The sequence below is a fragment of the Lissotriton helveticus genome, chromosome 4_1 (genome assembly GCF_964261635.1).
Source record: "Lissotriton helveticus chromosome 4_1, aLisHel1.1, whole genome shotgun sequence".
Taxonomy (NCBI): domain Eukaryota; kingdom Metazoa; phylum Chordata; class Amphibia; order Caudata; family Salamandridae; genus Lissotriton; species Lissotriton helveticus.
In genome coordinates, this window is record NC_136063.1 from 2,125,376,980 (window position 1) to 2,125,390,694 (window position 13,715).

At 44.9% G+C, this 13,715-nt stretch overlaps 1 protein-coding gene across 5 annotated transcripts in view; it reads right to left on the minus strand.

Annotated features, from left to right (window-relative positions):
• Positions 1-13,715, minus strand: part of AMOT (angiomotin) — a 240,684-nt gene that overhangs the window by 35,996 nt on the left and 190,973 nt on the right. For all 5 annotated transcript variants that reach the window (XM_078688817.1, XM_078688819.1, XM_078688818.1 and 2 more), the window contains one exon: positions 7,757-7,879. In XM_078688817.1, the coding sequence (XP_078544943.1) occupies positions 7,757-7,879 (123 nt within the window). The remainder of the gene's footprint in view (positions 1-7,756; positions 7,880-13,715) is intronic.

Sequence of the window (13,715 nt, forward strand, 5' to 3'; positions counted from 1 at the left end):
CATGACGTCGTGCTGACATCGATCTCCTCGACGTCCAAATGATGTGACCTCGACGACTCTCTGGACGTCGACATGTCCACTCGCGGCATTGTCTTCGCCGGCGAGTTCCTCGACGACGACCCCCTCGAGGGTGGCGGAGAATGCCTCGACGTCGACGGAGCTTTATCAGGTCTCTCTGGACCCACAGCCTTCGAGTCCGAAGCACTGTACCTTGACGCCGACTTACTGGCATGCGGCAGAGAGTCTCGACGTCAAGACGGTGACTTGTCCCTCGAAGCTGAATAGTGCCTTGGTGTAGGAGAGTAGGGTCTGCAATCCTATGATCACCCAGATTTTTGCTTTTTTTGCTGCACTGGTTTACGACTTTCCCTGGCTGTGGGCCTGCTAATCAGACCCACAGCCTAGCTGTTCTCTCTATCCAAATTGTACCCAGGTACTGAATTGGCACTGGGCCCTCTCCAAGTCCCTGTACCCAGGGCTGAGGTGCACCCAGAAGTCTCCCAGGGGCTGAAGCACGTATTGTGCCACCCCTGGATTGACTAACTAAAACTGACACAACTGGCTGCACGACAGCTGGGGCAAGGTGGTGTACTCACCCTTTGCTTTAGATATAGTATACCTATATCTAACCCTAAAATGGACACACAGATCTCCTATCAGTCACTCCTATGGCAGGCCTTAAACAATCCTGAAGGCAGAGTGCTTGGAATCGTGTGAGATGGTGCTCTGGCATGAGCTGAGCCTGTCTGCGGCTTTCGGGATCCATCCCTTAGCCGTTTCCATGATATCGCATACCATATACTCTTAAGTGCATTATAATCCTCGCGGTTATGTGCCAACTCTGGTATCGCTTTATCAAAACATGTCGAGTAAGGTGTCATACGAATTGGAATACTAACCCCTCGCCAATTCTGGCGACGGGGTTAGCATTCCACCCTTCTAGAGGGACACGACATGCCTGTAACCTATAACCCGGTTAAAAGTCAGACAGAGCCTTAGCATCCACAAAATGGATGCTGCCACCGAGACACAAGTCTGCCCTCCTGCTGCTGGGAGTCCTCCCAGAGCAGGAGATAAGGACAAAGGGTTTCCTGCCAGGGGCGGTGCCAGCACCGTCCCAGACAGGGTTTTGTGTATTGTAGGTAGGCAGGGCTTTAGAGGAAGGTGACTGCAAGTAGCACCCCGGTGCTCACTGTGCATAGGCCGGCTTGAACCAGTTCCAGGGTCACTCCAGACCCTGTGCTGGGGAAAAGCCCGCCAAGGAAGTGGGTGTAACCACCCCCCTCCTAGTCCCACCCATAGGGCAGGACTTAGTCGCGTGCCAGCCCCTTTTTACAGGATAAAGGTAGAGACTGGCCCCCTTCCAAATCAGATCATCTTTGAATCCTGAAACTACTTTCTGCGAAAGGAACTCAAGACTTCTTCCTAAGATTTCTCCCTTGTGACTAAGGAGTAGTCACCCTGCATCCGCAGGCACCATCTAAGAACACTGCGGTCTGCTGCAAGTCCTTCCTCCGGAATCCGACTGCCCAGCTCGACGAGAACCGGCTTCCCTGGCACCTCTGACCTCTACCCACCTCTACAGCCCAGCTGAGAACCGTGGGTGCGACGAGACCTCAAGGGACCGACCATCGCCAAGACTGCACGACTTCTGCACAGCAAGCCCGCCGAGTGAATTCCTGGTGAGTGCTTTGGGGTCCGAGAAGCCCCCACCCTGAGCAGCTCCAGCACCGAAGAGCAGCCCCCCAGCATCTCCACGATCTGCGTGGGGCCCTTCTGCTTTCCGCTGCTCACCGCGTTGTTTGGCTACTAGCCCGTTGGCTTGTGGCCTTCCTGACGACGCCCGACGACATTTCTGCTGCTGGTCTGGTTGCTCCAGACTGGCCCTTGCTCCCTCCCAGAAGAGGAGCACCCTGGACCCTCCTGGTCCACTCAAGACGCCATTTTGAGTCCACCGCGTGGGCTTGAATTAGCCAAGGCTTGTTGCCCAATCCTGGGTAACTTCGACGCCAACGACTTCATCCTTCGTGGGACAGCTCGCACCTCCATCCTGGTCGCCGACAACGCCTCCTGGTCCGAGAGACTGCAGAGTCCAGCAGCGCCCACTCACCTGACTGCGGTGACTTCGCCCGGTGCCATCCTGGTGCCCACTTAATCACTGGCTAGTGATTCAAGAACTTGGTCCCCTCTGCTTTCAGGTTTTCCTCTTCCTTGATCCAGGCTTGGATCCATCGAACTTTCCTTCACTGGTCGCCTGCCAGCAACTTCCTTCTTCCAGGCTCCTGGTCCGGCAACGAGATCCCCGACGTCTTTTCAGACCTATGCAGCTGCAGCCCCTGGGCTAGGTAACTTCGGCACTCCGGTGTCCCAGCATAGCCTCACTATCCAAGGGTCAGGATCCACTGTCGTTTTCTCCCTACCAGGTCGGGTTCGCCCGTGAACACTAACTTTGTGAATTCTAGCTTCCATAGACTTTGTCCCGCATCCCGCGTGAGAGTGCACACTCTGCACCCGAGTTCCCTAGGCCTCCTGCTAGTAATCTAAAGGTTCAGTAGTCCAGTCCTAGCGATCCCAAAGCCTCTGAGAATCGTTACTTACCTGCTAGTAATTCGCATTCCACTTTTAGCGTATATGGTTTTTCGTGCCCCTCGGGCATTTGTGTAACGTGCTAACTTAAAAGTATTTTCGTAAGAGTTTTGTTGTGTGCTTAGCACCCTGTCCTCATAAAGAGTACAGGGTTGTTGTGATTCTAATAAATACATTGTTTATTTTCATAACACTTGTGTGGTGTCCTTTCACTGGGTGTTCAAGGGGTAATGTGATGGTAAAACAGCTGGCTTAACACGCCCTCTAGAGTCTTAGCCTTAGACTGCTCGTATCCATGCTACTAGGATAGCTGGTCTATAAGGTTGACTTACAACCAATCATCAATAAGGGTTGTTTGGACTGATATATAGTGATCACTAGAATAGTGAGCACTGCACATCAGGCCAACTTCTCACACTTGGCCTCTTCGACGGCGATTTCAACGGCGTACATTCAGTCACCTTCTTCTTCCTGGACTCAGGGGAGGTGGAACAACGCCGTTTTTGGTGTTGCTTACTTGAAGATGGCGCTCTGAAGTCTCCAAGGTCACCTCCATGAAGGCTTCTGTCCTTCTCCAGCAGGGCATGAAGCTTGATGCGTTCTCTGTCATGCAGAGTCCTTTTGGAAAACTTCAGGCAATGATAACACTGGTCAGGATTGTGTGAAGTTGGAAGGCACACAATACACACAGAGTGTGGGTCTGACAGTACCATTTTCTTGCCACAGGAAGGACATTTCCGAAATAAAGAAGGCATTCTGACTGGAAAGAATTTGGAAAAAAACAAAAAACCAGTATAATATGCCTCTAGATATCAGAAACTGTCGAATTTTCTGAGAAAATATCAAATAAATAACTTTCAGTCAAAAAACTGAGGAGCTCAAACTCCAGGATCCTCACAGAAGGAGCCGGAAAAAATAACTGACCTAACTGTCACCTGTGGTGCACCATGGGAGCAGAGGGTCTCCTGCAGGTCTTAAAGGCACGGTACCCTAACTCATGAAAGCCTTAAAGGCAAGGTGTCAGTTTTTTCTTTGTTTCATTGCTCTGCTATGCCTGCAATTACAAGCTTTTCTTAAGGCAATAAAGCATTGTTGTGTGACAATTTCTCAGTGCTTCATCTTTTCCTTATGGGTTAGGTGGGTATTGTTCTTGCAATGCAAACCTATGTAAATTCGGCGTTTTTGCCATATCGGAAACATTCTAGGCTGCATGTATATGTTCTCATATATGTATGTATATGTATGCATATACATATATGTATATGTATACATATACACATATATATATATATATATATATATATATATATATATATATATATATATATATATATATATATATATATATATATATGATGCTCTAGGGTTACTACGCGCTCTATAAAAACCTTAAAATAAAATAAAATATATATTAATATAATATATAATATATGCTCCGGGATTTCGCACATGGGCGGGGATAATTCATAGATTAAGACTATTGATGGGTATCCCCTGGATGAGAACCAGTCACTGATGCATCTATGATGATGGTCACATGTGGCTGAGAGGAGAAAACTACTTGGCATGTATGCTGCCCCTACATGCAGAGCATAGGTACCAACCAGTTGTCACAAGTGAGAGGTTTTTGGGGATACAAAAGTACACAGAATATATCCTTTGTTCCTTTTTGTCAGGTACTTCCTCAATTGCTCATCTGTAAGAATACAGGTGATCTCTTGCAATACATGTGGTACATTAGCTGTGTGCCCTACCTTTCTTAGGTAGACGGAGTAGGGGCACAGTGGAAATCCAATGCAGTATCTGTGTTTGATCATTAAAAGCACTTAATGATCGGAGGTTGACTACACGGAAGTGGAATGAATGTCAGTCTGCTTCTGATAGGCGTTGTGTGATTGGGGGACAAGTTGATGAAGAGACATTGTTCTCCGTAACGCAAAGAGTATCCCGTACGTACCATTGAACGTGTTTGCAATGCTATTGTTCAACAGTTTAGTATGTCTCATGGGACTTAAAAGACTCTTTTGGACTCAAACTAGGCATGTGAGCTTGTCCTCTGCAATACTAAAGATATTGTTGAGTTCCCGCTGGGCCCCCCATTGGTAGGGTCGTTTTGGTATCTTTTTTTCAACTTTTTCATCAACTATTTAACCATTTCTAAACCATCAATATTTTGAGCAGAGGCATTTCTAAATTGATGCAATAGCTAAGAGAAGCTTTTAGACTTCCAAATAAAAACAAAACCTGAAACCCAAAGGCAAGCACATGCTCATTGGTCTTTGTGCCGAGTCTTGTGCACAGCATATGCTGGAATTATAAAGTATTTCACTGAGTCTCAAGAAAACGTTCACTCATTTCTAATATTCTTCACACTGACATCCGTCATTGGGTCTTGACAGAGTTGGGAATTCCCAATGTTATTGTATTGTTGCCCCAACTGTCAATCTCTTCTCTGCTGCATCAATCTTTATATTACTTTCTTTAGCTGGAAACAGCAAATTCACTGTGCAATGCAAAAACCCATGTTGTGTACTGTGTATACGACAATAGATTCAGGAACCAAATGTTCTCTTATGTACATATGGCCTTGCAGTTCTGCTTGCAACGTATGCTTCCCCTAGGTGGGGCAGTATGTATTGAAGTTTCCATGTGTAATCAAGGCAGTCTAAAAGAGAGATATTTATTTTTTCTTCAGGTGCGAGAACGTTGCAATGAGGCAGTCCACCACTTTCACCTCCACTTTCGTTGTTACCCTCTGAAGTAAACAACTCTTTAGAGTATTATTTGACAGGATGTACTCCCATCCGATGACTGACCCTGTTTGGGATGAAGCTCTAATTGTTCTTCACCTGCAGCATCTATTCAGTACTTGTTTCATGCATCATCATCCTTTTTCGCATTCCCTGGATTCAGAGATTGATGTTCTGGATCTTTGCAATGATACACCAAATGAGTGTTTATGACTATTTGGTAACTGAACTGGTAGTAAAGTATGTCAAGGAGTACCAGTACTTTGCTTTTCTTTGGTCTAGAAAAAGCCACGATTCCAGAGAGATGGCCTCAAAGAGGAGTTAAATGATGCCTCTTGGGTGGCTGTGTCCACTGTCTGGACCAGTGTGCATCCAGGGCGGTTTCTTATCTACAGGTGGTTGGTCTTCCTAAGTGTTCATATCACTGCCCTTTCTTATTTCTTTTTATTCTCTGTTGGGATCCTGATTGAAACATAGCTCCGCCCCAAAACTTCACTGCGCACCAACCGTGGTGGATTTTCCCATGCCTCTTACGGAGTTCAACTACTTTAGTCCCAGAAATCTCTTTTCAGTGCTTTTGTGGTCAAGTTTTCAAAGACAATCTCCTTTTGTGGGGTTCATCTTTTGCTCTGGCTTAGTCCTTCCTCGAAGGACCATTTCATGAAGTCCTAACTCCTTTTAAGGGAAACCTTCTTGAGGTATGTCCATGGTTATTTTGTCAGTTGGTGGGGAGCAAGTATTACCTACTTGTAGATGTAATCTTGTCCTAGGCAGTGTGCATGTGTGTGGGGGTTCTGGAGATTCGTGCTCTCGAGTTGGAGCCCTCTTAACGGCTTGAAGATTGGCTCTGCTCCTCCATGTTGACATCTAGATTCACAAATCAGTCTTACCTTACTTTACCAAAACTGTGTCATTGAATTCTTCCCCATAGGCACCCGGAAGGGACTGTTCCATTAATGTGAAGTGCGCCTAGTTGTGTATCCTGCCGGTGCAGAACGTTCTTCCAGCACTGAAATGACTTACAGCCTGATTCATCAATCTCCCGTTTTACGAGCCCCTAATAGCGATTCATAACGAATCGCTATTAAGGACTTGCAAAACGGGATTCATGTAGGAATTGCATAAAGAAATGCGATTCCTACACATTCCTTATTTGCGATTAGCAAATTGCTAATCGCAAATAAGGAATAACTCCCCATTCATTCCTATGGGCCAAAAGGCCCATAGGAATGAATGGGGAGTATTCCTTATTTGCGATTAGCAATTAGCTAATCGCAAATAAGATAGCGATTTAAAGGGTGCCAGGGGTGTCCAAAGGACACCCTGTAGCACCCCTGAAATGCAAATTGAAACAGGTGTTGCGCACACACATGTCCAAAGGACATGTGTGTGTGCAACATGCAACTTAGAAAAATGCTTTTAAAAGCATTTTTCTAAGTTATCGCTATTTACCACGAGGTTTGACCTCGCGGTAAATAGCGGGCCGAAATTGCGAATTCGCAATTTTTAAATGGATGATGAATTGCATTTAAGGAATCTCAAATAGAGATTCCTTAAATGTAATTCCTCGCAAAATAGCGAAATCGCTATTACCGATTTTTGCATTTGGGATGATGAATCCAAATGCAAAAATAGCGCTCGCAAAGGGCCAGATTCTCAGAATCTGGCCCTTTGCGAGCCGATTTCGGCTTGATGAATCAGGCTGTTATTCATTGAACACTTACCTTCACTGCTGCACCTCAATATGACCCTATGAAAGGCCGACCAAAAGAACCAAGTATTACAAATTGGACCTAATTCAAAGAGAGTAGTTACTACAACTTCCACCCAAGTAAGTGATTCTCAAATTCTGCTCTCTGGATCCTCAACTAAAACTTTCAGTTGCAACATCTGTGGCCACAGGACTGAGTTATTGTTTTCCTTACAACTCCAGTATTCAGTTTCTCGACACATGCTGGAAACAGCTCTGAACCCGAAAGCAGGGAAATGAATCAAAAGTGCTGTCTGCGTCCTGGTGCACTGAGTTTTGGGGACATGATCACAAGTAATTCGCTGCATGATTCCAACAGAAAGAAAGGCTTTGAAGAAACAAAGTCTAATATTAGAAACCCAACACTAGATGGCAGGCGAGTGGACAGCACACGATCTGCAGTAACGCATGCTCAAAACAATCCCTTACTGACTAGAAAAGCCACGCCAACCTCATGGTTACTGATATTATGACAATTGGAAGTCATTTATAGTTTGGTAATGGCACCTTTGAAGTACCCATGAGGCAATACGCTGCTATTTTGTGGAAACACTTCACTGAGTCAAGCTTGCCACATGTCCCTTTGATCTTAACCATGCAACTGCAGGAAGTGCAGAAAAGGGCAGGCATCCTTTAAATCTGGAGAACCGTTTACCCCTCTCCTTCTTACCTGCCCTCCATGTCCACGCATTTCCTATTGGCCGACAAGATCTCCTCCTCTTCCTTCTGAATGCGAGCCTCTAGCGACGTATCGTAACTGCTGTTGGGCGAATGGCTGATCACGGTTGTGTCCCTAGAAACAAGAGAGAGCTCTGGTAAGAAAAGCAAAGACATATAAACTGAAGGCAAAGTCCTTGCTGTCTGTCCGTTATATCTTAAATGAAGGAGATGCTGAGCACAATCACTGGAAGGGGTCATAAACCTGAGCATCTCAATCTAGAATCATTTAAAAATGCAAATGTACTGTTACAAGATCAGTTCCTTGCCTCTTGATTATGTGAAGGTCCCACGTTTTTTTTTTTAAATCCTTCAACATTTTCAGACCTGGAATTTTTATGGGGAACTAAAAAAGCAGACTATGAGGTTCACGCATAACTAGCACACAATCCCATATGCTAAAAGCAATCTGGTTCCTGGTGTGGTGCACGGGTTGCCACAGGCTGGCAGCCCAACAAAACCAGTGAAAGGGCGCCAGGATGTATGATCTTGATTTTGTCTCTAAAGACACTTCGGTTTGGACTTAGATTTTGGCAGGTTGGATACTCCGTAACAAATGTGACGGAGATCCCGTCTGCCGTATTGCTAGTGCCATAGGATATAATAAGGCGGACGGGATACCCGTTACATTTGTGACGGAGTGTCCCAACCGCCAAGATCTAATCAGGCCCCTAGTGTGTTTGGCAGCTCCTGAACAGGCTAATATGCAGGATAGAAATAAAGTCACATTTGTAACAGATAACCTCTCTCTATCTTATTACATAATGAGCCCTTCATCCCAGAATAAGTGTAGTTGCCCAAATATTACCACCCAATTATAAATAAGCGTCAGATATGTAAAATATTAATACTAGAAAAAGTAGTAAATGGTTTTCGACAATCAAAAGAGACGTATTGGTCGCAGAACCGAGAGACAAAGGTATACCCCTCCCATAGCAGAGAAGGCTTGTGTCTTGTTTATCGGCACAAAACTGCAGTCAACAGAAAATGTTACTGCCCGACAATGGCATGAAAAATTATTTGAGCTTATAATGTAAACAAGTTGTCACCAGCTTACTTACTTCTTGTTCCGTGCAAGGAAAAGGCCATTACTTTCCGACTAGGCTGGCAACAGCCAAGCCTGTAAAACCCCTGTAAAATGCCGGGCAATGTAGCGTTTCATTACAGCCAATAGCTAAATAACAGACAAATTCAACTAGGGGTTTTAACTCTAGGGCAAACAATTGCATTGTGATATGGATGCTGCAAAAGAAAACAAATGAAATCCATTTTTGGCAAACCTGAGCCCACACTGCAGGACCAGTGGAATGGTACCCTCCTACGCAGCTCTAATACTGTAAGCATACACTGGTCGCCAACGTATGGATCTCGCTGTGTGGCCGATGAAAATCTGGTCTCAGGCATCAGTGCCACATTTCCACAGGTGTCAAGAGGTCAGTGCACACACCTCAAGTTGAGAGGGGAGCAAGGACGAACCAGGACGGAAGATAAGGGCTTTAGACATGGCAAATGGACTTCACTAGGATATTGGGTTGAAGATTAATTACTCCTATAGTTTCCAGAACTGGGGAACTTCACATCAATGACCAAGTGCTTCAGCACCCAGACTTGGAGGCCTTAACAGTGAGTGTACATCCTTAATGTTGATAGATGGGGCCCCTGCAGACCTCCGTACACGTCAGGGTATTGTATTGTAATTTCATTTATATAGCTCTTACTATGCCTGGCGAGGCGTCAAAGCGCTTTTTCGGCGAGTAGCGCGCTACTCGGGAACCCATAAAGGATTAGTGTTGAATTAGCATGGTGAATTATGAAAGAACTTTGAGTGGTGGATAGGTTAGTCAGTTATTTGTGTTCAGAAGGATAGCGGAGGGATAGAAGAGGGAAAAGGTTAACATTTATATAGCGCTTGTTACCCCTGATGGGGTGTTGAAGCGCTTGTTTGACGAGTAGTACGCTACTCCCGAGCCCATAAAGGACTAGTGTTGAATTGGTATAGTGAAAATGAAAGTAATTTGAGTGGTGACATGTTAGTAAATTATTTGGATTCAAGGATAGCGGAGGGATAGTACTGGCGTCCTCAAACCCACTCATAGTCGCAAGCACTCTGCGAGACCCATTGTGCCTCCAACAGATCTCCTGGGTGAAATCCATGAGATGGTGGTTATATGAAGTAAACTCAATCCATTAAAACTGAAATATTTAACTCAGGAGACTATATTCCCCACATAACCAGCACATCTGCTGCGCCGATCCTCGATCAACCTTCCTAAAACTGCAACAACCTCATTCATCTGTTCTACAGCCTCATCTGTCAACAAAGGGAAATAACATTTTCCACATCTTGGATGAGAGGATCTGGAATTCCTGTTTCTTTCATTACTTATCCTCAGTTTCAAGAAATAGTCAATATGCAAGTGTTCAAGCCCTTCGACTTCCATTTCCTTCTCTCGTTGGGCAATCTAGTGCCATGAACCCTTGTAATTTAGCAAAGTGCTGAAAATTGTGACCTGGGCCTGGTGCCGCCGAGCTCTTTGCCAGAGCCGGTTTTCTGCCGATTTTGTTACAGGGACGCATTTGCAGTTATGCTGCAAAAACGGCCCTGTAACAAAAACGGCCCCCGGGGGCCCAAACCGGCCCCCACCCGCAGGGGCGTAACACAGGCCCACGCATCCCTCGCAGTGCGGGGGGCCCTCAAGCTTGAGGGGGCCCCCTCAGCACTGCACTTCGGCCTGAGAGCTCCTAATAGAGTCCGGAGGGGGCCCCTCCGCGTACCTGGCAGGGGGGCCCCCCTCAATTATCGTTACGCCACTGCCCAACCGTGCGGCGCACCGGGGGATTACCCGGTGCCCGCTACCGCCAGTGCGGGCCTGGTCGCATTACCTTTCAGGCAGTTTGTTCCTACTCGTCTGCAGAAAAATACTGTCCCTTTTTTATGGTCTGGCTTGACAGCGCAGTTGTCACCAGACAATTATGTGAGCATCACTAGAGAGTGGCTTTGGCACCACCCACATTTTGGAGGCCAGGAGCAAATGTTCTGATTGGGTAAAAAGTTTTGTGCTTCCACAAAAAAGTGTTTGTGCTCCACAGCAGTGATCATTTAGTTAATTTATCCAGCTGCGTAAGCTTTCAGGGGCACACACAAGACATTGGAATGCTATTAAAGTGTCTTAGATAACGACATAACGTCATAGGACATTTTAACCTACACCAACATTATTCCACAGTTCTTTGCTTCAACATAAATATATATTTCCACGCTATTTACTTGTAATGGTCCACGTTACCATACAATATCCCCTTTAAAGCTAGAGCTATTGGTACCGCCAATTCTTGTTTACCACTGGAATGACCCACTGGCCATTGTATGGCTCACGCAGAAGTGGGCTTGTTCTCGAGCACGGTCTATTCTAGCCGCTCAGTCATCATAGGTCTGGCGCAACACACTGAATATTGTGCAAGATACCCATAAAGAGCCTGTGTTAAGCTGTGATACAAGAACCGAGGAGGCATTTATCTGGCATTTGCTGAAGGGGAGCATGCAACGAGCTCGGCCTGACCCGGTTCACTGAGAAGACTCCAAAGTCTGGCATCACAGTCCTGCTGCGTGATGTCCTTTACACAGCGGAGCACTGTTCCTGCATGGTAAACAGAGTGTCTAACACACAAGAATTTCTGCGAAATGCGATCTGGTTCCCAGGGATAAATCTCAGAGTAGGAGGCCACATAAACAGAGCGGAGGGCTGGCTGGCCACGACTGTCCTCAGCCCCACCAAGACGTTCCTTGGATGGTGCCCGGTTACCACCCTCAGGCTGCCTGTGAATCTGTCGCCACACTGTGCTGCCCAATAGTCAAGGGCTGCAGAACATGTTGGGATGCAGGGAGAATTTCAATTGTCCAACTGACCAAAAGTGGTGAACTGGCAGCACTTTTCAACTAACTGTTCATTCAGGTGGCCTTCAATTCTTTAAAAGTGTTACAAATGAGGCTGGGCATGCTATTCTTCATGAAGGTTCACCCACAAAGACAGCCGCCTTTTAGGAACGCTCCTGGCCTTTCGCCCATTTAGTTCTTCGGTGTAACATCGCATGAGTTTTCACTAACAGTAAACTCAATGAAACCTGCTAGAAGAGGACAAACACTTAAAAAAATTATAGTCGGGCAACGCAAACGGAACAGACTCAGGTTAGTGACTCTAAAACCTTTTGGAATATTCAGTGCTGATCTTCAGTGTGGCGCCAGGATGATTCATTTTTAGTATTCGGTTTTCATTTCAAGCAGTAAACAATTAGGCCTGGAATAAAGAGATCCCTGAAAGGTGAACTAAGTCATACCATAAAAAAGGCCTGAATCCAAAAATAACTAAAATATTAAGTTCTACAATAAAAGTCTATTTTATTTATAGAAAAATAAATGCATTTCAACAAAACGGGAATAGGGCAATAGCACTGATGCAACGGTACAACAAAAGAAGACACCCTACTGAGAAAAAATGGGGAAGGAAACAAGCAGGAAAGAGGCAGGGAAAATGGAGAAGCAGCGAAGGGACTACCGATGAGCATACAAGGGCCACCAGGTAACAATTTGAGAGGTCACAGGGAAAGGAAGTGAAAAGAGAGGGTGCACATACTTATTCAACCTAAGGGAAAATGATATCAGTCATACAATGTGTTTAGTAAACTTTGTATTGTATGCTATGTTAAAAGACAATAAAACAAAGGGAAAGTGATGCAACACCCGATCTTCATGCTATATGAACACTTCCAATATATTTCATTCATCCACCTTTAAACTGCAAGGCTGCAAATTAACACGAGAAGACACTAAATAGTAGTATCTCATACATGGTTGATTACATATCATCCAGACTCGACAGGGCGTGGCTCATTGACCTAACGAAGAGCAAAATCTAGATGAGGTTTAAAAAGAGCATGTCAATCTACACTAAATCGTATTCTATGTAAATGTATTTCCTTACATTTTTATTAGGGATAACCTGAAAACTTAAATACAAGAAGATGATGGACAGAGTGCTGAAACTTTTCAGCCACTCACCCCCAGTCACAGATCTGGGTTGAATCCATCATAGTTCTTTAGCTCACTTCGCCACCCCAGTTCAGACCCAGCCATATGCAAATGAGTCTTGACCCTGCTCCCTATGGGAACAGCACAGTCCGAACTGCCAAGTCAGGTCTTCCCTGGAACGGTGTAAATGTGTTACAGCACAAATCGTTTTTATGTTCATAAACAGAAATTATTTCACGCATCGAGAAGCGTCTTCCTCTATACCCAATTAAGTATGAGACGTTTCCTCCCCTTGCCCACCTTGCAAAGGAATTTACTCGGTTTACATGCATGCATACATTTCCAGGGAAATTACATGAAAAAATTACTGTGAAAGAAAACATTCTGAAAATAATTTCTTAAATACTGAACGCAGCCAATGAGACAACAGTTAGGGCTCTGTTTCTTGAGGAAGGTCGCAAACATGCCTTTTTAGGCCTTCAGGATCAGGTTTAAAGTGGGCAGGGATCATGGGCTTAAACCACTCCTTTTGGGAGATTGAACTATAAAAACTATATATTAAAAAACAAATAAAAAAGTGAGCTAACTTAGAAAGAAACCTATAGTGGCTTGAACATTAACAACCAAAAATATATTCATTGCCTATGAAAAGATGCCATCCGTGAAAGAATGCATTTTTTTAACTTTGTAAAACAGAATTTTATATGAGCAGTGGGGAAGCAAGGTTATATAAAAAAAAATAATGAGTTAACACTTTAAAAATACTGCACTAAATAAAAAATTGAAATACATGTGAAGTTTAAAAAAAAATTTAAATAGGGGAGGGGTAACTTTAGTGGGGGACGAAACAGTATTTCATTACAAAGCACTGGTTGATTACAGCCAT